At 44.3% G+C, this 25,288-nt stretch overlaps 1 protein-coding gene and 1 long non-coding RNA gene across 8 annotated transcripts in view; both read right to left on the minus strand.

Moving 5' to 3' along the window:
• PTPRJ (protein tyrosine phosphatase receptor type J) overlaps positions 1-14,506 on the minus strand; it is a 76,352-nt gene extending 61,846 nt beyond the window's left edge. For 2 of the 5 annotated variants that reach the window (XM_068193996.1, XM_068193998.1), the window contains exon 1: positions 12,350-12,696. In XM_068193996.1, coding sequence (XP_068050097.1) covers positions 12,350-12,412 — 63 coding nt within the window. In that variant the 5' untranslated portion in view covers positions 12,413-12,696. Of the gene's footprint in view, positions 1-2,821; positions 3,979-12,349; positions 12,697-14,406 lie in introns of those variants that run through there. The other 3 variants (XM_068194000.1, XM_068193997.1, XM_068193999.1) reach the window with 3 other exon arrangements.
• Positions 14,507-19,667: 5,161 nt separating this feature from the next.
• On the minus strand, positions 19,668-24,524 carry LOC137476669 (uncharacterized). 3 transcript variants are annotated; one of them, XR_011000516.1, is made up of 3 exons: positions 24,281-24,524; positions 22,274-22,387; positions 19,668-20,498 (listed from the first exon to the last, which is right to left on the minus strand). It is a non-coding gene; the product is annotated as an uncharacterized lncRNA (long non-coding RNA). The 3 variants fall into 3 exon arrangements; XR_011000515.1 differs by having other exon boundaries at positions 19,668-20,557; positions 22,278-22,387; positions 24,281-24,523; XR_011000514.1 differs by having other exon boundaries at positions 19,668-20,539; positions 22,278-22,387; positions 24,281-24,519.
• Positions 24,525-25,288: the final 764 nt, after the last annotated feature.

Raw genomic sequence — 25,288 nt, forward strand, 5'->3', positions numbered from 1 at the left:
GATGAACCGGACAGGCTCACTCCTCTTAAGCTCTCAGATCATCATGGGTTGACCATCAGTGACTGACGATCAGTAGTCACCGATCATCATGACCTCTTTGCAAGCAGCACACAGCTGGTGATCTCGTGTAGAGTGAGCCTGCAGGTTTCATTACTAGCTGTCCAGAAATGCCTTCCATCACTTTTCAGTATCCAAATTAGAGGGGATAGTGCCATGGTATCACAGCTGCCAAGTGTGCAGAGGTCTGGGGGTGGCGGGTGCGTGTGAATTTGGCCTCCCTCTCATTTCAGGAAGGGATGTCTCATCCCAAGAGGATCTAATTAAGAAGAAAGAGGTGGACTGGTCGGTTTCATGTCAGAGGGAATACAGCCCAGCTCTGTGTAATGAAACAGCACATACTTGGGCACTGCTTCAACAGCTGAGGCACGCTGTTAGCTTACGTAGGCTGCAGCAATCTTGCTCCTCATGTACACTCTGTTTACTCATCCTCCTCCCTCAACAACCTACATCCCTTTCTTCAGAAACTTTGCTTCTCCTTCCACAGAGATGGACATGGTGGAGGAGTGCTTACACCCCAGGATCAAGTAGCCTCTCATACACTTGTCCTCCTCAGCTGTACCCACACGCCGTTCTTGTTTAGTTCTCTTGGCTGCATTAAGCAGGGACAGGAACATCTCAAAGTCCTCCAAACACCACCCGATAACATACAAACCACAGACTGCTCACAAGACCAGTCACGGCCCTATGGGACATCCAGAAACAAGCTGTGGGTTTTGCTGGTATTGCTTTGCTGAAGAAAAGCAATACTTGCTCTGCAAAGGCAGTAAAAGTGTTTATTTCAGTTATATACAATACACACTGCCTGGGGCTAGAACAGCCTGATGGAAGCCATTTACAATGCAGACATTTTACCAGCATACTGATTTTTGCACCTTTTCAATATAAGGGCTGTTACCCTCAGCAGGATCTGCACATCCATGTGCCATCCCTTCAGAAGCTCCCTAGCATCCCAATGCCTCTTGCTGTCCCACTTGCTACGAGTAGAGGCTTCAGAGCTGGGACTTGCTCCATGACACATATCCAGGGTGACGGCCACTGTCCCACTAAATGCCTGCCAAGGTTTTGTGCAGCCTCACTCACACTCCTACCCCCTTTTCCCAAGCACTCAAGTGGTTTACCACAGGCTGCCCTGTGTCTCAAGGTAAATGTCTATCTCACCACACAAGAACCCTTGCCCCATCTGTGCCTGATCTAAGGAATGCCTTTCCTATCTACAAACCCACCAAGAATTAGCCAATTCACTTAGAGAAGAAAGAGATGAGACCCCACAACCCCTCTTTTGTCTGATTTATAACCCATTCATAACCAAAAAGGAACCCTGTATTCACAAAATACAGGAAGTTGTATAAAGGAAGCTTTTTTCCCCTTGCAGCTCTCATTTTTGATGCAGTTTGTGAGCAGATGTGAATCCTGGCAGAGACAGGTGAGGTGGGGCACTATGCTGATTTCATATAGGCACCTGCTGACTGAGGAAGATTCCTTTTTTGAAGTCATCACCAGAGTTCCCAAACCCACAAGATTCCTTAGTAGTAGCCACGTACAACTACAATGTCCCATGGCATTTACAACCTCCAGGTCACAAAACACAACCACTGCAAGAAAGGGGAGGAAAGTGCAGGTGAGCAGCTCCCAAGTCCTCAAACAAATCTTGACACAATAACCTACTGCAAGTCCTAGAACTTCTCAGTCATTACCTTTATCTTCAAGACTCCAGCAGGATCTTGTCAGTGCTATGTTTTGTGCTGGAGCATGAAACAGCAAATGTCCGACTTCAGGAAAGCAAAAGTAAGAGGTCTTTGTTCAGAACGGAAACTGAAGTTTGGCACTATCTTATCTCCCATCTTTTCCACACATTTCTACAGGAGGAGACAGAATGTTCAGCTGACCAGTTCTCACTGCAAAACTCAGATTAACATTCACGGCATGAATTTTGATGAAATCTGGAGACAACAGTGACAAATACCACATGCAGCAATGACTGAATAAATGCCCACATATGAGATACCTGTTTGCTCTTTCATCTTGCCTTTTTTCAATTTAAAAAAATCATTTACAAGAGCAAAGAAGCAACTAAAGTAGGCAATTTGTAGAAACAAGCCTGCAGGAGACTCAATCTGCAGCAACAGGTTTTTGCAGAGCTGGGCATTACAACTTATTGTTCTTCTTAGCAGCTGTGCCAGGTGTTGTGAATAGCCCTAAACTTAGGGATAGGAGGAATCACTGCACACATTGCTTACAAACCATAAATGCACTGCACAGAATTCTGCATGCAGCATAACCTGTGGGGCACAGTGAAGGTCATCAGAAATGACCTTCTGTCCAGCAGCAGCACTGCCCAGCAAGCAGGCAGTGGCTCTGCTAGGATGGAGCAGGGGCTGCTCTGTGTAAACCACCCAGTCATTAACTTAATGAGTTAATAACTGCTGGATGTACAGCAGTCCCTTCCTCCAAGTCAGAACAGTGAAAAGGACAATTTTTTTTGTGAGTAGCTCAAACTTTCAGAAATTTAGAAGAGAACTATTTGCACCACTTAGATGAAGCCCTAACCAATTCCACCATAAAGAGAACTAGGCTCCATTATCAGTGAAGAGGGAAAAGCATGCTCTGCAGTACCTAAATAGCAGCTCTGACCTTCTGCTCACTCCTCCTGCAGTGCTGTGCTTCGCACACTGAACCAGGAAATAATTGAAGAGATACATGTAAAATTAAGAAGACTGAGTCAGAAGACAATAGTTAAATAAATACCAGTTAAACCACATACCGTAGCTCTGTCTTGTAGGACTGGGAAATGAGTATCACCTAAGGCTGTTCCAGATATTGCATCCACCTACAAACACTTGCTGCTGGCTAAAGCTCAGCACATGCACTCTCAGCAGCAGAACTCCCCAAAATATTGCAGACAAGAAAGAAAGAGAATGTTAGCTTAATTCAGAGCACAATAAACTAATTATATATTTTAATCATCAAAAGCATATAATAGCTTGTTGGAAGACTTTTTTAGTTTGGGTGTTTGGTGGTTTTTTTAAAGCACATTATAAAGTTAATTAAGGATGCACCTCTTTTTTCCCAAGAATTTTAGGCCTTCAAATTCATGAATGTAGAGAACTGATTGTTAACTTCTTTAATGCAGCTATTTTACTAGGAGTGTATAGCAGACATCAGAAACAAGAATGTCACAGGGGAATTGAACACACACAATAAAAGCTCAGAAGCAATTACACTTTCATTATGTAGCCTTAAATCCACATATAAATACGTTAAGACATTTATATTTTAGGTCAACTACCCTTCAGCAATAGTGAAAAATCATTGGAGAGAAAGACAAGAAGATAAAAATGCACTAACATGGTGTTGGAGGACTTGGCCATTAAAGTCATGTCCTCTGAAGAAACATCTAAACACTCTGTAATAACATTTCATCAGTAACTGTTAAGCTGGAAAAAAGGCCTGTCTCCAAATTGATTCAATACATAACCTTTTTTTTTTTTTTTGCTTCTGTTAACTGGCTAGTTTGTTTTTTTTTCCCCCCTCTGGAACTAACTCCCTGAAATTTTAACATGTCCAAATGCAAGTCCTTAATAAGTTACAGAAAAAGGCAAGTTTTCTCTCTTTTAATAGGGAGAAAGGAGTGTATTGTTGAGATTTGTCATATACATACAATTACCTGCATTGTTATGGAGATTACAGAACAAAGGCCCAACAGATCCACTTCCAGATCTTATAGCCTTGTCCTTTCCCATAATTATTGTCTTAAAATTGGATTTCATTTAACACATTCAGAATACCAATATCTACCAGGGCTTAGCATGTGCTTAGGGGTAATTCCAAATATTTTAAAATGGATGTGGCAATGCATTTAATTTATCATTCAAATGAACAATTTAATAGTACTAATAAGGCAAAGGGTTTTTTTAGTTGGTTGTAAAAAGTCTTAGACTAGCCAGTTATTCTAATTAACTATACCAGTTTTATCACTCACTTGAAAAAAAAAATGCAAAAGAAACCTTCAAAAATTTTTTTTATTTTTTCATCTCAGAAATAGGATTCTGAACAGCAGAGATACTGGATAATAAAAAAAAAAACCAACAAACTTTTATCGTGCAAATATTAATGCCACTCCTTTACCTGATGTAAGAGTATGTCTGTCTCCTTTCCTCAGCTGTCAGATACAAAATCAATTGGAAACTCTGAATTTAGAACACCAGGCCTGTGTCTGTGACATGTTCAGTGTGCCAGCTAAAAAGGCCAGATCCTGACCTCAAAGTTGGGCTGCTCATTTCTCCCTAGTGCCCAGCTGCACAGAATCAGAGGTGAATTACCCTGAAAGTTATGCAAACTGAACCAAAGACAAGGAACTTCCCCTAAGAAAGAATTTTTTGTTGTTGTTGTTGTTGTTGTTGTTGAAGATACATGCTTAAAACAACTGTGGGAAGGAAACTGTGGTTACAATTCCCGTATTTCCCCTCTATAAAATAGAAAAGTATACATCTATGGAAGGTGAAACCATCAAAGACCTCAGCCAGGCACAGCCTACTTAGAAAAAAAAAAAATCACATCAAAACTGACCACAAAAAGGACATTTTCATTGGTACTGAACTTCAGGCCAAGTATTAGAAGAAGCAGCTGACCCTACAAGCAGATGGAAAGAACACTAGAATTTAAAAAGTATAATTCATGTAGCAGGAAAGTAATGGACTCAATTCCAAACTTGATTATAAGTGGGCAATTATAAAACATGCAGTGTCAAGAAGACGTTAGAATTCCCATATCTGCCCTCACTAGAGAAAAGCAAATAAAGAAAACAGAATTTGATGATCCAAAAGGACCCTACCAATTTATTATTGTCCATTTTATTTCCCCCTCGATTTGATGTATTTTTAAGTATGTAAAATTCCTGCAGAATCAAAAATCATGATCACAAAAGGAAGAAAACCCCAAACTCCCTTATTAACATGATACAATTTTACATATGTAAACTTGATGCCAGCCACAGGCACTCTTCTTTTCCTCCCATTGTGTTTCAGAAAAAGTCACATTTATTGTTTAAAAAGTACAGTGAAACCATGGCACATCTCATATTGTATTAAAACCACCAGCAAGGCCGAGTCAATCTCTTTTGATGATTCCACACTGCTGCTTTCTGCTAATGTGCATTTCTTTCACCTGCATCCCAGAGGGAAACAGTGGAAGCCCTCCTCTTTGTCAGCCAAAACCACAGCTTGGTCTCAGAGAGCTCATTTACCCCAAATCCCTACTAGCACACAAAGCTGGTTGCCTTTCCAATCCAGATGTCCCTGGTGGTGGAAGTCTCATCCATTTCCTCTCCAGCATCCACCCTGCTCTTTCCACTTCAAAGCACTGAGGCCACCTTGCACAGAGTCAAGCAGCAGAGCAGGTTTTGACAAATAAAGACAAAGATGGGACCCCTCTTATTATGAATTCAGACCGTAACTAACATTTCACCTGTCCTTAAGCTGATGCAGACAGATGAAGGTAACTAAAATGAAGTCTCACCATTTACCCCTCCTGTATCATGAGACCTTCAGGAAAAATAAGTTGAAAGTTTCAAGTCTGGGAATCAGTTGTCTCCACTACTTTGGGCATGAGGAAACCCTGGGAAGGAAAGGCAGCAGAAAGAAGCAATTTCTACTTATCTACAGGGACTGTTGATCCTGCAGGTACAACTGCTATGGGGAGGCAGCAGGAAGCTTTCCCACTCTGTAATACCATGGATAGTCCCATGCTTTGCTGCTTATATAGGCTAGCCTGCCCCAGAGCTAAGCTCTGCTGCCCCATCCTTTGCAGCATCCTCCTGGCTCTTGAGTCAATGTAGCACTCACAAACAAATCCTCTGGCTGGCATCCTCTGCAATGCTCTTTCCTTACTTCGAGAAACAGAGCTGGCAGAAAATACAATTTGAAAGTGAGGACTCAAAACCAGGTATGTAGAAACAGACTTGCCAGCAGTAACCAATTCATATGTGTATACAAGAAAATAAACAAAACAGTTTATTAAAAGTGCTCTAATTCACTAGAATCCAAGTGCACAAGAGGAAATAAAGACAGAAAGCTCTGCCTAAGCTCCACCACAATGGGGAATGCAGAAACAAAAGCCACTGGCATTCCTGTGCAAAAACACCCTCCAGAGCCATCAACCACTGCAGAGACAAACCATCAGCAAGCAGAGTGAGATGTGTAACATCATGAACTGGACCAGGAGTCTTACAGGCATGCAGAGCTCCCTGTCTTACCATCCACCTGCCAAGACATCCATGAAAGATTCATTTTGACACACTCCACTAAAAAAAAAAAAAATCCTGCTGAATTAGCAGAAGCTTTTAAATATGCATTTAAAGCCATGCCATGCCAATCTATATCCCTCAATGACAGGCTACCTTTTCCACAAAACTGGTCTGCACAAAAAACCCTCTTTGGGGAGCACTCCCATGCAGGTTAGGTTCAGCCCAACTGCTTGCAAGCTGGCAGACACCAAAAAAACACCTACCAAAACAATGCCAAAAGGAAGTAAGGAATTACTCTGAGAATGCAGCTAATCACAGAGCCAGCTGTGTTGCAGATACAAATCTAACAGCCTAACAAGGGAAAGCTCTCGGCCACTCACCTGGGCTATGATGGGAGAGAGGGCTCCAGTACTTTGGGGCTCAGAAGTGCTAAGAAACTGCATCTGCTTACCAGGCCACAAGAGAGGCTGTAATTTGCAATAAAGCTCTGCACATGATGTTCAAGTCTTTACTTGGTAATTCTACAGTCTCAGAAGCAAAAATTTCTTACCTTCAATGAGGAAAATGGGGCTGAAGTTCACTCCAATTATTCTTTATATTCAAGCCCTGGCTCATCTGGTGCACAGAACACAAAAACCAGTACTACTGTACATAGACATCATTCTCCTGCACACCACAAAGCCAAACCAATCAACCAAAAAACCATTAGGCCCTTTCAATAAACAAAACACCCAAGCCAACATTTAAGGAAAATATCCACATTCTCAACCCTAAAGCAGAAGCCCACATGCAGAACATAGCAAAACCTTTGCATGCAATAGGAACTTCTCAATGACACACTAGGCACTTCTTTTTCAACTGGGCTGAAACTGTACAAAAGAATGAAAAAAAAAATCAGAAGTGCACCTAACAAACAGGAGGTACAAGAACAGGAAACAAGCAGATGGGCAGCACTGGAGAGAAAAAGACTTGCAGGCACTGGCTAGGAGAGCCTGAAGGTGATCCTAACAGAGGTCCCTTCTCCTCCCCAAAGCAGTACTCATGTCAAACACAGCCTTAGCCCTCTTCCCCACTCACACCAGCTGGGCTTGAAGCAGCATGTAAAGCCAAGGCCAGTTACAGACCCCACAGGCCTGACACCACAGCAAACACCAACATCCTCCTTTCTCCATTTAGAGCTGCCATTTCTTCTTCTTTGTAGGTGCAATTTCTTCAATTCCGAGACATGGTTAGAAGCACAGCTACCTTTTCTCCTTATTACATTTCTACATGTGGAGAAAGAAGCTTTCCTAAATGGCCTGTGGTATCTTTACAGAGGGCACAGAAGGAAAAGAGTGACCGGTTGGACTGCTTGGCTTCTGATATCAAGGTGTTCTTCCAATTTCCTGATGATGATAGGAAAGTAAGTACTTTCTGTGACGTGCCACATACCAATAATATTTATGGAAAGATATGGACATATATTTCCCTGCCTTTTCCACTGAAAGCCCATGAAGGCCATAGAAGATAACTAAATGAGGCCATGAATTTATTGATTCAGCTCTGGTTGGACCACATTTACATGTCCATTCTTTGTTGGATTACAGAAATACTTTTCCCACTTAATCTTGGATTTTCTCCTGGAATTTTGGATTAATAGCCCCAGGAGGCCTGTTTATGTGCAGATACATTTGGGAACAGCTGGAAAGCACTTAGAGAAGAGCCTTGGTGCAGCCTTCCAGGGCAGTGCATCTGTTTTGTTCTTCTCTTCCTGTGATGCCTGCTCACTCTTTCCCCCACACTCTTTGCTTTCTAATACTTCATATTAGCACATGTTTACCTACCTTTCTTCCTCCCCTCTCCCAGTTGAAGTCCTCCCCTGCACAGTCATCTCCTGCTGAAAATTAATTTCCTACTGATATCTCCATTTAAGGCAAAGTTCTTTCACTCTCCCATCCCTACATAGCAGTAGGCCCTCTCTGCTGGAGAAAATTCAGCTAGCTCCTCCTACACCTCCAGCAACCTTTCACAATGTTCAAGGTACTATTTGCATCCAAAGTTTGGAGTCAAACTAAAAGCACCAGGCTAACAACCAGATGTGCAGCCACCACCTGGTTTAATAGTGTCTCTCACCTTTGCTCATACTGAGAATCTTTCAAGCAGGCAAGTAAATGTCATGGATAGGCTTTGCACCTAGAAACATCCAAGTACCCAACCACTCTCCAGCAGGGTCAAAATGCTCCCTCTATAATACACTGTAACTCTAGTAGAAAGAAAGAAATGCATAAATTAAAATTATATAGATTATGCCCTGCACAATGAACAGCCAAAGATTTTAAAACAGCAGCAATTTCGCTCACATTTAGAAACTCCAACCATAAAAAATTACATGCCATGAAAATTCTCAACAAAGACTTGCATGTAGCTCCCATAATTGAGGAAGTACTAATAATAGCGTGGCTGTTTGCACAGACAACATTTCCACTGTGAGCCTGAATTCTGATCTCAAATATGCAGAAGAAGATATTTTGTTGTGTGTTGCTGGCTGGAGACTCAAAGTATTGGAAACCACGTGAGGGTGCTGCAATGTTCAGCCAGCCTATGCCTCCAAGGAAGCACATCCATGCCATGCTGAAGACAAAGCCTCCATTGAGCCCTGCAGAAGGTGCTTGTGTTGTGGGGCTTTGTAAGGAACATAAAGAAGCTCAGGAAATTAACCTGTGTTGCTGATGTAAACAAAAATGAAAGCAGTCATCACACAAAAATAACCTGGCCTGGCAAGATGAAAAGTTTATTTCTATGCTCCTCAGCCACAAGCAAACTCTTTTCACAGCTACAGCTTCCCCTTCTGGTCTGTGATGCCTAAGGTCAGGCCTGCTCAGGTCTCCAGATCAGCAATGATCATACCTGTGTTTTTAATAGTGGCCATTAAAGGTTTTACCCCAGAAGTGCATGTACAGAAGCAGCAAGGAAGCCTCACATTTCGCTATTCTTTCGTAAGCCTCTAAACGAGCTATATGTAGACCAGTTGTAAAGTTAAATGGAAATTACTATTAACTTCTTCTTGTATGTGCTGAAGATTACCCAGAATAATTTCACAAACTAAAATTTAAATTTAGTGGACTATGGAGAAGACTCAACAAAGATGATTAATAATGACCAATATATAGCAGAAATTATCTCACATGCAACATACACACATGGCAAGCCCACATTTGAGATAAGATAGTTCTTCATTTAAACTCCTCACTTGAAAATTCAGACCAGTAATTAAGTCATAATCCTATATAGTCATCTCACACAGTATCAGTAGTTCTGTGCATGGAATAAGATGTAACAACAAGCTATTAGGTCCACATAAAAGGCATTTGTAGTTCTCCACACCAAAACAAGCCCAAAACCACTGTCTATTGCTCTTTTAGTAGTAGATGTTATTTATCATATCACTGATGTGATCACTCTTAATAAGAAACAGAGAGCAAGATTTGTTTTTTAACAACTCCAACCTTGCCCACTATGTTGTAATTCCTGAAAAATAAGCAAGATGCTTATCCTTGAGTAAAAGCCACCACAGAAAGATCATGTGCCCATCACACCACTAAGGAGCTGCCATGACACAACTGTTCCACAGCTACGGCTGCTTCCCAGTCCCTGCATGTGGTTGGGCCCACAGTGGTGTCAGTGTGGAGCGCTGTCCCCTCTCCGACCCCACAGTCATCTGAAAGGCAACACAGAGGCCAGGCCCAGCCAAGAGCCATTTCCACCCCAGCCTTTCCACTCAGGGGGCTGGCTGGAGACTGCAGAGAAGGAGCAATAGTTCCTACTGGCAACACATGGAACCCAGCTCATCCCACGTGCCTGACAGTCCTGCCAGCTGCTGCCACCTTCCTACAGCAGCTAAATGCCTCCCCAGGCAGTGCCAGGCCATGTCCCTGTACCTGAGCACATGCCACACCTCAAACAACACCAGCCAACTCTAACACCTGCCTGAGCCTATGCAAAGAACCCTACACAAAGAGCAAAACTCTGCCCTATTAGAGAACATCCTCATTTTCAGAGGGCAAGACCATGTGAACAGCACTGGAACAGGCAACATGATTATTGCACTTGAAGCACTGCCTCCAAGCAAGGCTTTATTCTGCATCCTTAATGCTTATAGGCTATAGAAACATAACGACCACTTCAGATATGAGTTATCCCACCCTACTTGACCTTAAGTGGCTACAGTGAAATTCAGTCATTTCAAATGAGAGGGTGATTTGCAGAATCACACCATCAGTGAGCACTTGGTTTACATCCTAGTCCTCTAATGAAAAAAAACCTAAAGGACCTTTCTCCCCACCTGTCTGCCGTTCAAGCACTTGCTCTTAATGTTCAGAACTCCACCAGGTGCTGATCAGCACTAGTTAAGAAGCCTGAAAGTCTCAGTAGACTGAGACCATCTTGCCTCAGCCTTCACATTCACAGGTACAATTAAGTCAAAATTGAGAATGCAGTCTTCTAAATTTTCAGTACTGACACTATGAGCTGCAGAGTTCCCACCTAAAATTATAAGCCATACCAAAATCTGCAGATCTGACCTATGCCCTGTAGCATGTTGATAGGAGCTCTGATAACAACAGGGGGTGACAAAATCTAGCTGAGGGTCCACAGCTAGGTCCCAAGATGATGAACGCATAAATTGATCTACATGTAATTGAGGAGCAGGTCAATACTTTTTTAGTATTATTATTAATCATACTAGATACCAATTAAGAGCCTGACTGAAGAGAACGTTAGAGATCACTAAGTCACAAGGTTTCACACCCAGCTTGAGAAGAAAAACTACAAACAACAGAGGTCATGGCAGGCAGATCCTGCAAGGCTGTGCCCAAAGACAATCCAGGCCTCTTGTGAGGTCTTCCAAAACACTGGTATACTTTAATACCCAATTCAGTTTTAGCTTCTATTCAGAAGAGATTTTTAAACCTAGGCTCGGTACATCAACAAACAGAGATCAAATGGCAAAACACTGCAAGGTACCCCAAACTGAAACAGACGAGACACGGAAGCAGAGGTTTACAACAGTCATTGGCTGCAATCACAAGCTGGTGAAAACACAAGGTAAGGGAAAAGTAGTCAAAAATGTAAAGCAGCAGTACAGTTCTGCTCTGCCGCTCTCAGTAATCTGTCACCACAGATTACTGAGCACCTTGGTTCCTATCAACACACATTCACGCTTCTGTAGCAGAAACCACTGAGGCAGAGAGGACAAGCGGGTACATCTGGAAGCAAAAGTTCAGCAAGCCCCAGAACATTAGAGTTCACAGCAGCCATGAAGCACTCCTACGGGAACACTGAGAACACATCAGCTGCGGGAAGCAAGGGTGAGAGTCTGTGCCAGCATGCTGAGTGGGTCACCTGGCACGCCATTCTGATTTACATCACTGAAAGGTGTTCTTGGAAGAACATCCTGCAACACACGTGGGAACAGAGCGGGGCCTCAAAGCCAAGCGTGGTGGCCAAGGCCTCCTGCTGATGTGCTGCCCTGCACCGCTAGGGCTGCTCGCTCCGCACCACGGCAGCGTTCTCCCGTGGACACTCCGCGCTGATCCCGAAAGCTGTAACCCGGCGGGTGATGAGCACCACCGGCACGGGCAATGCTCAAACACCCCGTTACCACATATACGCTATTGACACAATTAACACGAGGAGGGCAGGCTGCAACACTGGGGAGACGGGAGCCCTGCCTGTTGTACCCAGGCAGCTTTTACCCAGGAAAACAACCGGGGCAGCCGTATACCCCGAAAGGAGCCATGCGGCTGCACCGCCAGGTTAAACCCCAGCACAGCCCCCGCTGCGCCCGGGCGGGGGAGGCCGCGGGGATGTCGCCCCAGGTGAGCAACGCCCCTGCCGGGCCACACCGCGGCCCCCCAGCCTCCCCTGCCCTCCCCTCCGCGGGCGGCACCAGCGGGACAAAGCCGAGCCCGGCCGCACACCTGCCCCGCCGGCCGCCGGCTCCCCGCCGAGCCGCGGGCGCCGCGCCGGGGGCAGGTGCGGCACCCCCCGCCTCCCGCAGCTCGGTCTCACCTCGGCCGGCAGCAGCAGCAGCGGCGGCAGCAGCAGGAGGCAGGGCAGGGGCAGCCGCCTCATGGTGGCGGAGAGCGCTCCCCGCTGCGCGCACGGCCGCTCAGCCCGACGCCGCCGCCCCCGGAGACATGGCCGGGCTGAGCCCCGCACCGCCCGGCGTCCCGGCCCTCCCCCGCGCCCCGCCCTAAGAGAGGCGGGGGGACGGAGCCGCGGGGAAAGCCCGGCGCGGGGCGGAGTGAGGGGGCGAGCGGGGCAGCGGCCGCCGGAGAGCCGGGCCGGTCACCTCCCTGCGCCGCCGCTCCTCGCCTCCTCCCGCCGGCCCCTCGCCCGCGGTTTAAATGGCCGTCTGGCAGCGGCTTCCCCGCCTTCCCCCCTCCCTCTCTCCCTGCCGGCATCTGACATCTCCCCCCGCCAAGCCGGGCCGGGCGAGGAAGTGGCTTTCTGCGAAAGTTTCCCCGTCTCCGTCGGCACCCGCGGAGGGAGCGGCGCCGCGGGGCGCGCCCGGCCGGCCTTGGCACGGTGCTCGGGGGCGGGCAATCCGCAGAAGGGTCAGGGGTAAGGCGAGGTTAACCCGGCCCCGGGGGCTCCGCCGCCCGCCCCGCCGCAGGCGAGCGCTGCTCCGTCCGCAGCCACACACGGCCCCGGGTGGGGTAAGGGGCGCCCGAGCCCCGCCGGGGGTTTGCCGCAGTGAGGAACTCTGCTTCTTGCACCATTTTCCATCCACAAACAGTCCCCCAAGAAAGTCTTATCCCGCTCCAGAAACGGGTTTGGACACGTTTTATCCATGTCATCAAAAGGGACGTGACATCATCAAACGCAATCACTTCTATAACCTTAACTTACTTCCCAGGCTCAATGAAGCGTTTCACATTTCATTCATCTCGGATAAGGGAAAGCGGAAGGCAGGGACAGTTTATAGAGCATATCTTTAATTACGGAAACACTGGCAGTCCTCATTTTCTCAGAAGTTTTAAGCTCATATGTTTATCATTTCCCTGTCTTTTCTGAGCCCTCAAAACATATGCATAGCATTACAGAAGCAGCTATTTCCATGGGAGTTCATGGGAAAATTCACAAGAATAAGGACATTGGGGTTGTTCTCTGGAAAAGAGAAGGCTCCTGGGAAGCCATATTAGCACCTCTCAGTACTGAAAGGGAGCTTGTGAGAAAGATGGGGACAGACTTTTTAGCATGGCCCGTTCACAAAGGACAAGAGGGAATTGTTCTAAACTACAAGACAGTCAATTCAGGCTAGATATAAGGAAGAAAAGTTTTACAGTGAGGGTGGTGAATCACTGGAACAGGTTGCCCATGGCACTTGTAGATGAACCATCCCTGGAGATGTTAAAGGGCATGTTGGGCAGGCCTCTGAGCAACCTGATGGAGTTGGAGATGTTCCTCCTTATCACAGGGCAGCTGGACTAGATCATCTTTAAACATCCCTTCAAACCCAAACTATTCTATCATTCTGTAAGGGCACACACAAACCTTGTTTGGGAGGCTGAGACCTACAGCTGGAGTTAGACAGTGTATAGGTGTCACTTCATATCAGTAACATTTGTAGGAAATAGATAATTACTCCAGAAAAGGGTTGGTTGGGTTTTTTGTTGTTGTTGTTTTTGGGTTTTTGTGTTAGGGAGTACTGAAATGAGACAATAAACACTATGCAAAAAACATTAATAAAACTTTTTACACTTTGCATTCAGCGCAAAGCACCTGAGAATTGTTTTCCAGCTGGAGATTCCTCCTGGTAAATCACACACCTAACAGAAGTCTCACTGGCTGCTGTGAAGTTGTTATGCTGACATAACTTCTGCAGATCAAACCCTACCATTTGGAAATTACAGCTCTGACTCATAAAATAAATTCCCTGTTGCTGCTCCCCGTGCCTGGGCAGACCCCCAGTGGGTCTAAGTTGCCAAACTGCAGCTTCTGGCTAGACTGGGTTCCATTGTCTGGGCTGCACCTAAAGTGCCAAAGCTGCACTTGAGCAAGCACACTTGGTCATCCTTGGCTCCAGCCCAGTGGGAGCAGTGTGGCTTTTTTTAATTACATACCTTTCCAGTACAAAAGCCTGGTAACTAATCCAGTTACCCTTGAAATTGAGTGGGAATCTCTTCAGTGATGTCAGCAGTAATGGCAGCCACTCTGAAAGAGAAAACTAAATGAAAAAAAGAAAAATTTTAAATGCACTGAGAAAGCAAGAAGTGGGATTCTCACCTGTTAAACTTTTAAGTATTTCCAAGCTGATGTTGCCATCTCCAGACTCTAGACATCCTTGGACTTTTAAGTTCACTCATTCTTTCTCATTGAAGAGGCCACAGAACCAAATTTAGAAGCAAAGGGTGTTACATTTCTTAGGCTATGTTAATTCTTTGCTCCAGAGAGCCAACTGGGCAGCTACATCACTATTACAGGAACTCCTTTCACCACACCACGTCTGTCTGGATCTGGTATGACTGGTGGAGCCTTTCAAATACAAGGTACATGGAATCTGTAATTAATTACTTTCTCATTAACACTTGTGGCTGAGTGTACATCATGTGACTGCTTGTATGTCGAGTACCTGAACCCGGAGGCCTATGAAGTTCTGGGACACAGTCTCGTTTCTGGAGCATCCAAAATAGTAGAGAACTGCATTAAATTTGCTTGTAGAGATCTCTAAGCAGACTGTTTCTAGGATTGTAGTAAAAAATCACCTTTATGGCATATCTTTAATTATAACCATAATTAATGCCATCAGTAGGATTTATGCACGGCAGCTTCAACTGGCACGCAGAGAGCATGGATTTGTTACTGTTTCAGGATATCTCTCTTACTCACTCTTAACAGACCTCAAGGATGAACTGGCTCCTTTCCAGAGACATTTCTGGGGTTTTGGGAAGTACCCACCTTCCAACTATCAGGGACTGTGTCTGTAGGACAGAGGAGATTATGAAGATTCATAAACATTTGAAAAGACAGATAGAGATGCTGAAGGTGGCCACAAGAAAAGGAAAAAAAGTGTCAAGAAACATCAAGCACTAAAAAGTGTAATTATTTTGTTACATAAAACAGAAATGCAATTTTTGTTTAATTTGTTGGAGAAAAAAAAACACAGGTAGCAATCAAACTTTCGTTTTTTCTTATGTACAAATTCTAAAGGAATATTTGTGTCATCTGGACTGCTTAGAATTCTGGTAGGAGGGTTCTTAAAAAGCTTTTCTGATGAGATTTTGAGAGCTCCATGGAGAAAGAATCACACGTGCACCTGATTGCTTCCTTCGATCAATGCTTCTGCCCTTTATAGCACACTCTGCTTCTCTGCTATCCATGCACACCTCAGGGAAGAGATGGATCTCAAAGAGCTGTGATTCATGCCAGAACTGGAGCCTTCACATGCTGAAAATGGAAAAGAGAAATTAAAAGCCAAATTTTTTTAAAGCTCTTCCAGGTGCTAATTGTTCAGCAGCAATAACCATCACAACACAAACAATTTCCTAGGAATTAGAGGCTCAAGGTTGCCTTTCAGGCCACAGGCTCTTCACTGCTTGTTACTAACCTGCTGGAAATTTCCTGAATTACTACTGCTACTGCCTAATTGTTTCTATAGGTGAGTTTTGTTTATTCGACAGGCTCTTATTAAAGCTATATGTGTGACAGGCTTATGAAACTGGGTAGGTGTTACTTCTGGGCTAAAGCTTCTACTTTTTAACTCACTGGAAGTTAATTTGTACATCTGAGTCATAAAACCTCTTCAAATGGAAGTGTCAGAAAGAAGTTATTCCACATCCTTATGATCAAGTTTTCAAAAGAGACCTAAGTTTAAGTCACGTTGGGCCCCTGCACACAAATCCAGGAAGAATGCGCATGTTACTTATGGGTGCTCTAGTTTACACCATAAGGAATACTACTAATTCTCTGGGCAGAATTGGAAGACTGAAAAAATATAGTGACCCAAAGTTGTTCAATTTGGAGCAGTTACCCTGGCTGGTAATGCTTGTCTTTCACTGAGACTGCCAATAGAATATAGTTTAAAAAATAAAAATAAAATCAGAATGGCCATATTTAACAGCCAGTCTTGATCACAATAGTGTATTCTCATTAGTTATTCCCAGTTTCATTAATCACCTCAATGTGCAGTGTCAGCCAGAAGAAGTATCCAATTGTTGAGCATCATCAGGAAGGGAGTTGAGAACCATGCAAAGAGCATGGTTTTGCCAATGTGTGAAACCCAGGTGCACCCACATCCTGACTGAGGCTTTTCACTGCTCTCAGCATTACTAGAGGGACAGAATGGACTGAGGGACGGTACTAAGAAGGGCAGGTAAAGAAACGTGAATGATGGTGCAGCTGTCTTATCAAGGAACCCTTCAAAAGCTGAGAGTTTTCTATTAGGAGAGGAGAAAGCTCCCTGGAAATAAGGTGAATGAAAAACTTGTTCACTAAATCCGATTTACCAGTCATAATAAAGTGCTTTTGTACATGGCAGGCAATGAGCTTGTGGCATATGTAGTCACAGCAGGTTTTAAAGGCAAACAGTATGAGCAGTTCCGAAACTTCATGGATGCATCCATGGACAATATGTCCATAAGCAGGGAGAAAGCAAAGATGAGTTTGTAGTGTTTGGATGCCAGGAATGGTACTCAGAGAGCAGTCAGGTTTGTTTGCTCTTCCTGAACAAAGTCTCCTAATACCACTGCTGGAGACAGGATACTGGGTTGGGTGGATTCATCACTGACTGGGCAAGTAGTGCATTCCTTGACTACTGTTTACAGCCAAAACAGTGCAAAGCATAAGGATATAGCATATATAAGAAACAAGTGTATGAGCATGTGGCCTGCTGCCTCAGCGAGACAGGTAACATGTAACAGGGTTTGTTACTATTGTCATTCACAAAGGAGGAAGGCTCTCTGCTGTGATTTCAGACTGAGGTCCAAGATCTGCTCTGGCTTTGCTTTCCCTTGCAAGTCCTCATATTCAGACATTATGGAACATCTGTGACCCACACAGAATTCCAAATAAAATTCTGTCCTGTCCATCATTGCTCAGTGCCCTGGAGCTACAGTGCTCTTTCTGGCTGACATTGCTCCGGCTCTTACTTACACCACCCCCGACCTTTAAAGGGTCTTCCAGGCTTCCATATACCCCCAAACCCAGAGATAAGTCTTTTGGGAACAACTCTCAAGTAGAACTACAAGTCCCTTTCAGGCCACAACTGAGGAACCCTGCACTAACCTCAGCAGCAGCTTTGGTGAAAAAACAGTGAGTGGCTAAATGCCTCACCTGGGGATGGTCCTGCCTTCATGCAGGAAGGTTTCAAATGTTGGATGTGGATCTAACCTGGTTTTGCTGGTACAAGCCCTCCTCAGCCTGTAGCTGCAGGGAGTACTGTCTGGGGACTGCTGGGTAGTATTTTAACTCCTAAACAGTACCTTTTTATTTTTTCATCACAAGAAATTAAAAGTGCATTGAGCTGCTAGCAGAGACATCTTTCAGATGGAGGGTAAAACAGGATATTCAAAGAAAACCTGTCACTTCTTACAACAAGAGGGAAGTTAACCTGTCTTCTGGTCAGTCCAGGTTTGGGGTGGTTTTATTTTGACTGAAGGGGAGAAGATATTTTTTGCTGTGGGGGCCAGCAAAGAGAAACTGAATTTTTTTTTTCTTTCAAACTTTCAAAAGGACTTTAAAGTGCCATAGCTGAAAATGACTTTTTGGAAGAGAGTAATGCCTTCAATCTCTTAAGTTCACTCAGTGGCCAGCTTCCTTTGTGTGGGAAGGCAGGTGAGTGGGAGGATATATTTCACATAGTAATTGAAGGGAAAATATGCATTAAAACCACACAGACTAGCACACTCCAAAGCATTGAGTCAGCTGCCCTGGCAGCCACGAGGGCCAGCCGTGTCCTGGGATGCCTCAGGCTCAGCATCAGCAGCCTGTCAGGGGAGGTGAGGTCAAGTGAGGTGATTGTCCTGCTCTGCTCTGCACTGGTGTGGCCTCACCTCGAGTCCTGTGTGCAGTTTTGGGTGCTACACTATAAGGTGTAGAGGAATTAGAAAGCATCTAAAGAAGAGCTATGAAGGTGGCAAAGGGCCTGGAGGTGAAGCTGTCTGAGGAGCAGCTGAGGTCACTTGGTCCATTCAGCCTGGAGGAGACTGAGGGGAAACCTCATTGCAGCTACAACATCCTCCTGAGGGCAAGAGGAGGGGCAGGCACCGAGCTCTTCTTTCTGGTGACAGGACTCGAGGGAATGGCCTGAAGTTGAGTCAGGGTGGGTTTAGGTTGGATATCAGGAAAAGGTTCTTCCCCCAGAGGGTGGTTAGGCACTGGAACAGGAGGTAGTCACAGCAGCAAGCCTGACAAAGTTTGAACAATGCACATGGTGTGATTTTGGGAGTTCTCCTGTTCAGGGCCAGGAGGTGGATTTCTTGGGATCCATGTGGGTCCCTTCCAACTCAGCATATGCATTATTCTACAGCACTTGAGCTACTTCTAGCACAACAGAATATTTTTGTAAGTGATTTGAATTCAAACACATGCCAGCCTCTTAAATAAGTCATCTTCTACACAGGAATGAATGGACTCTGTTCCAGTAGGAAAGAAGTTGTGGTCCTATAGCATGTCTCACCAATGCAAGGTCCCATGTAATCATGTGGTTCCAGCCAGGAGTAATGTCATGGGTTGCAAAGGGCTCTAGCACAATAAATATACGTCAGAGTTTTACTCAGACTTGCAGAAAGGGCAAGAGGAAAGCCCTGCTCAGTATAGACAGTCCCTGCCGTATTACCAAAGGCCACAGCCATAGCTCAGCTGCCCCACACAGGAGCTAGAGCTCTGAGGTAGCATGGAGAGCCAGGAAGCAATGACTGTCAGGGTTCTGGGAGATACCAGAAGCTGGCAGAAACAATTCCCCTTCTCCATCTGCCAGTTTTTTTGTCCTTGTCTCCAAGCTCATGGAAGAAAGGCATAAATTTTTCTCAGCATATGAAGTTCCAGCAAAATCACTTTCAATTACTATTTAAGTCCCATAAATGACACCATGTAATCCAAATGAAATAACAACAAGCTAAACTTGGTGCTACAAAACATTACAACAGCTGAGTCTGCCCTTGATAATGAGTGAAATCATCTGCCTCCTGGAAGCCAGCAGGTGTGTGTATGACAAGCAACCTCTGTCAAGGGCATTAGAAAAGGGAGTGGCTGGGTACATTTTGTTGCCCAGAAGCCCCATCTCCCACAACACACTCTGCCACCTTTAAGCACTGACACCTTAAGAAATTTTGTCAGAAAAACCATGGTTGCGACAACACTTGCAAAAATACCAATGCTTAACAGCACCAAGATTTCCACATCAGAGGATTGTCATTCCAGAGTCACAGATGACTACTGAAATCCCAATGTGACAGATACCCATTAAAGAAGGAAGAACTTAAAAGGTTAAAAATTAAATCTACCAAAATTCTTTGACAAAATGGGTCAGCTTCCTTATCCCTTTCTTCTGACATTACAAATTGTGGTGGGAGGGTGGAGCACAGTTTGAATGCTGGGCATTTATAATGTTTTGCTTATTAGCAAAACCCTACCCCCACCCCCTTCTCCCCATAAGTAATAATGTGGATAAATGATGCAGAAGTGCAGGTGTCTTCCACGTGTGATGCATGACAACTATATCAGGAATGGACTGCTTATGGACATCCTGGGAGAGCAATTAGCATCTTCAGGGTCATTTAACTTTTGGTCCATTGCAGAGATTGCCCCTAAAATATAAGCACATCATCTTGTGCTTGTTTAACAGATGGTACTGAAGCATGAACTATTTTCATGGCAATGTACATTTGGCAATATCATAAAAGTGGGAGAAGCAGTTTTCTGAGCAATAAAACTACTGGCTGGAATGCAACTGGCCTGTTTTACACATAACCAGTATTTTCTTTACAAATGCCTGCTTTAAGGTAAACATCTCTTTTTTACAAAGATATGCAAAAAATGACAGGAAGCAAGGAGGCAAAAAGGAAGAGGTGAGACTGAATCCCAGAAGTGTTTGTATCCATCCCTGTACATCAGAAAGTTATCTTAAGGCTTCTCTTGGTGGATATCAGGTCCTATTTACTGTGCTTAAACCACTGTAGTTGAATTGGGATGGTTTCAAGCAGCTTGGCAGCTTTAGCTTAAACAGCAAGATGGCAAGAAGGTTAGGAAGACATTTTCCTGGGAAGAAAACAAAAGCTGACATCAAAAATTACCAGTTCACATCCCAGCTAGCATGGTTGAACTCCCTGGCTCTGAATTTGCATCCCTGCACTTGCAATTCTAATGCCTGGTGATGTGCTCTGATCTTTGTTGGTTTACTTGTCCTGTCTGACTGGAAATGGTGTTTTGGCAACAGCCTGCTGTTTACTGTGGCACCGCGGCCCTGAGTATCCTTTAAGACATGCTGAGGCTTAGCTGGCCAAATTCTTGTGCTGGCCTTTCAAATCTCATTGAGAGCCAAGTGCCTAGCTTGATATATCCTTTTCAAAAATCCCAGGATCTGGGTTTTGGTAACATTTTTTACAATATCTATTTTTAAAACTAACTCCTTCCCATCTACCACTGAACCCAGCACTGAATCCAGTCAGTGCTGTACAGCCTTTTGATGCTACTGGGAAAAGCTTTTAAACAAATATTCACTAAACTCTAGTAAGTGAAATAATAAACACTTAGATTATACATCAAATAATGAATTAAATAATTGCATTTCCCTGTGTTCCTCTTGCATGAGAATGATGCACCAGCACACTGTTTTTAGGATTATTAGTTTGTGTGTGCAATGCTTCCATCTGTCATTCCTCAGTATAACAGGCTGTTCTGAACAGTACTTCTGCTCCCCAGGAAAATAAGAGTCCAAAGGGCAAGGAAGTCACATTCACAACTAGCAATCTTCGTGGAAGGTACAAATCCTTTCAAAAACTGATGGATTAGATTCAATCTGCTTCAATGGGCACTCACCAGCAACAATCCAAATTAATTTTACAGCTGACAGCTTAAAGGTTGGGTGAATAATCTGTCCTCTTAAAAGGGAAAACTTCCTTTTTCTGAAAGATCCTGAACTTCCCAGAGTGCATTTATGCAGATGTAAGCTGTTACAACAGCTTTAGAGGCTATGAAAACAAGGAATCATTTGTTACTTTCTATTCTTTACTCATTGCTGCGGAGCAGAGTTACTCCAAAGCACACCTTGCAGAGGGGCAGTGGCTCCATGAACTATGTTCTCTCCCGGAGGTGATGCGGCTTTGCCGTCTTCTAGTCTCCATGAGTGCCTGGCTGAGGAGCTGTACCTGTCACCTCTGTTGCTAGTTGAGAGATTAAGCACATAATTCCTTTCAGGTAAATATTATATGTGGTTCCGCAGCAGTACACTAGCTCAAATTAACTGTGTCACTGCAAAACTGCTCCTTTTTGGCAAGAAATAACAGTGGCCAAGGAGAATGGAAACAGGAGGCAAATAGGGTGAGAGGGAAACAAATATTAAGGGCATGGCAGAAAATTACTGCCTTATTTCTCTGTGGAACTCATACCTCCATGTGATACCACAGCAAGGAAATAAAGATTTAAAGCAGCTGATCAGGAATAAAACAAACTTTCCAGAACATGAAATCAATGAAAGCAACATTGAAACACTGAAACTAGTGGTTTTTCTTGTTGAAGGAGCATTGCTGCTACTGCACTAAGCAGAGGTAGGACTCAGTGTGTGGCTGCAAGCACTGCAGGAGAGGCCATAAGCACATTGCATGGGTTTTCTGTCAGACTATGCTGTCATCTTTGACAGAGCAGACAGTGCTGAGGCTTTCTGCCAGGACTAAGCTCTTCACTCTCAGTTACTGGCTTCTTTGTGCTAATGCAACTCTAAGAGTGACACTTAATGACAGATAGAGGGGAAAAAACTCATTGTCATGGGAATACTCACCAGGCCCATCTACTACAGCGATGTGACCAGCCTCGCCTGGGTCCCAGGCAGGTGGGTGTCTTGTAGTTTCAAAGCACTGTGTCCTTTTGAATGACATCTAATTCCTGTAGCTGAGGAAAGCAAGAGATAATGGAAGATGTGTTTATGCTTCTTAGTGGTTATCAGAGGGAATTATAATGGAGCATTTTCAAAATTCATTTCCTATATCCAGCATACTTAATTAATCTGGGGAATAAAACTGATTAAGTTTCTCTTCTAGAAAGCATATTTTTTCTTCACCAGAACTTGATCTTGCTTTTACTATTAATATATGGTTTGGTGAGATAACTGCAACCCAATTTAAATGATTTGTTGCAGCATCAGTCTTACCTAGTCTATAAGCCAGTTCTGATTCTACAAGGGGTATGTATCTCCACAATGCAGCAAGTCTTTATCTGAAGGTAGATGATTCAAAATTAAAACCATGAATATGTTGACCTGAGTAGCCAAGAGATTCTGATTAACTATTAAAATTTTACTTGCTGTTTTCTGGTTCAAGAGGTGCTCAGGTTTTAACTTGACCAGGTCTTAAGATACAGAAAGATTAATCTTGATTGCTGTTTGGATGCTCATTAGAAGTTTTGATTTTCTAAACAAACCTTAAAGATAAGAGAAATAATTTAGATTTTTCTTTAGAATATTAAAGATTTGATGGAGTAACTCCTTCCCTTTGGTGTATGAACTGACCTTTCTGGTGTGTGTCACTGGAACTTGGTGCTGTATAAAAGCATGGGCTGGGGACAAAGTTAACACAGGCACAGGCAAAAGAAAAACAAGAGCTTTAGCAGAGAAACAGAAGATGTGAGGAATTTATTTAGCTGTCAGTGGTGGTGCTATTCCTTTCTGGAGGGTTGCTGCCAAGAAGATTCCCTAATTTGCCTCCCCTTGTTCCTCATCCCTCCTTCTCGGGACACAGAAGCCTGCCATCCAAGTCCTGTTACTTCTATAACTCATTTATCCACAAATGTGGGCCATGTTCCCTCTTGGTATCCCAATAGCTACAGCACTTGCTTTGGCCATGTGAGCTTTACTGCCTCACCTAGGCTCTGCCATAAGAAGCTGGAACACAGCTGTTAGCCAACAGATAATCTTGCTCTCAGGAGGTCCTGCCAGTCCCCCTGCCCTCCCCAGGCATCAGTAGGTAGCCACAATGCATTCTCTAAGAGACACCCATTGACTAGTAAAGAAGTAGCAGTGGCCAAAATGCAGTGCAAAGTCTGATCTTGCTGCCAGACAGATATAAATAATCTCAATATCTCTGATTTAATTTCACTTTGACTGCAGCAGCACCACCTTTAACAGTGTGACTGCCAACTTCACGACAGTGGTTTTTTTCTTTGTGGAAGCTCTTGCATTTGCGTCACAAGCAGGAAAGACTCCAAGCTTTTATTTTAAATGAAATATGGTTGGATCCTGAATAATGATCCAAAAGCTCCCTAAAGGATCATAACCCAGGAGGTGGGAGGGGTGAGGCAAAAAACACATGATAAGTTCTTCTCATGATCTTTGAACACCTGGCAGAGCCAGAAGGAAAATCTGGGGTTTGAGGAGCTTTTGACACTTCAGTGGTCACAGACTTTCATTCAGTCCTTTAACTTGGGTTGCAAATCGACATTCAAGTTGCACAAGGTGAAGAAGGCACACCTTGAGTTCTTGCCACTGTTAAAGCTGTTCAGTGCCTGAAATGCTGACCCTAAAAGCCTGGCCTGGCCAGACTGTGCTGTTTGGACAAGGAAAGTCTGCCCAGGTGCTTTTAATTACCAGGAAAATAGTTTTCCAGAAATAGCTTGCTGGCTGTTTGCCAGATCTATTTCTTCTGACAGGAAAAGCAAAATGTAAACATCCAGCACTTCATAACAGACCACAGAAAACCCTCTCCAACTGGAGCAGGACTCTGGAAAGACTGTGCTATCTTTTTGTCTCCTTACCCTGGGCTACTTCCTAAGCAGAGTTATCCCACACACCTTGGCCACTTGTCATGGGGACGGTGTGGGAGCTCCCTCACGCTGCAGGAGACGTTGCAATGCTGAGGAATCCACTGGGTCTTGGTACAGAAATGCTGCTTGGGAGAGCAGATCAAACAGGGAGCTACTGCCACACAAGTGCATATAAAGCCCTTGGGTGCTGCCAAAAGAGACCAGTCCCACCCAGCTGCCTCCGAGTGGCAAAACTGTGCCCACCTGAAACTGATTGAGAAGGAGGGGTGCTCTCATTTAGTCCTGTCTTTGGCATTTATTTCTTTTTTAAACCTACTACTATGGCTGCTGTCAGCTTTTCCTGAACTTCAGAACTACTTTTTAGTTATGTGGCACTTTGCCTACAGGTAATATAGGTGTAGAGGTACCTTGTGGTATCTCATATGTTGCAACATCTCCAAAGGCAGCTCTTTAGGGAGTACTTCACTTTCCCTTTCCTTGATCTGTGCCTGGGAATGGCTTATAGGAGGCAGACCCCTGGGAAAAGTATCTCCTGATAACTCTAAGCATATGGGGAGGCAACAAAGTGTATTTTCTGGGTTCTGTCACCTATGCACAACACTCTGGCAGGAAGAAGACGAGACAGAGAATGTTACAGTGAATAAATAGAGCTTCACTTTTTGCAGTAGCTGCCAGGCAGCTCATGGCTCCAATTCTCCCTTTGCATTCTTGTTCCCTGCCGGCACAGCGTCTGTGCTGAGTCTTTCAGCATTGAAAGCTCCCTATTTCTGGAGCCTTTAGCCAAAATACATGACAGGAGATACATTCTTATTAGTGCTCTAGTTTCTAGTTTGGCAATTTTTGGAAGGCATGCAGAGGACATGTTAAAGGATGAGGAAATGGTGTGGTTGATTACTCAGCTATTACTCTTAATTCCAGTGATGCCTTTGGATTATCAGGAGCAAAATGTCTTTGCTGGTAAGTGCTACACAAATATGTAGGATAACATTTGCAATACAGAGGTGATGGATAGAAGAGGAGACACAGATAAGGGAA

Source organism: Anomalospiza imberbis, chromosome 6 (genome assembly GCF_031753505.1).
Source record: "Anomalospiza imberbis isolate Cuckoo-Finch-1a 21T00152 chromosome 6, ASM3175350v1, whole genome shotgun sequence".
Taxonomy (NCBI): Eukaryota; Metazoa; Chordata; class Aves; order Passeriformes; family Viduidae; genus Anomalospiza; species Anomalospiza imberbis.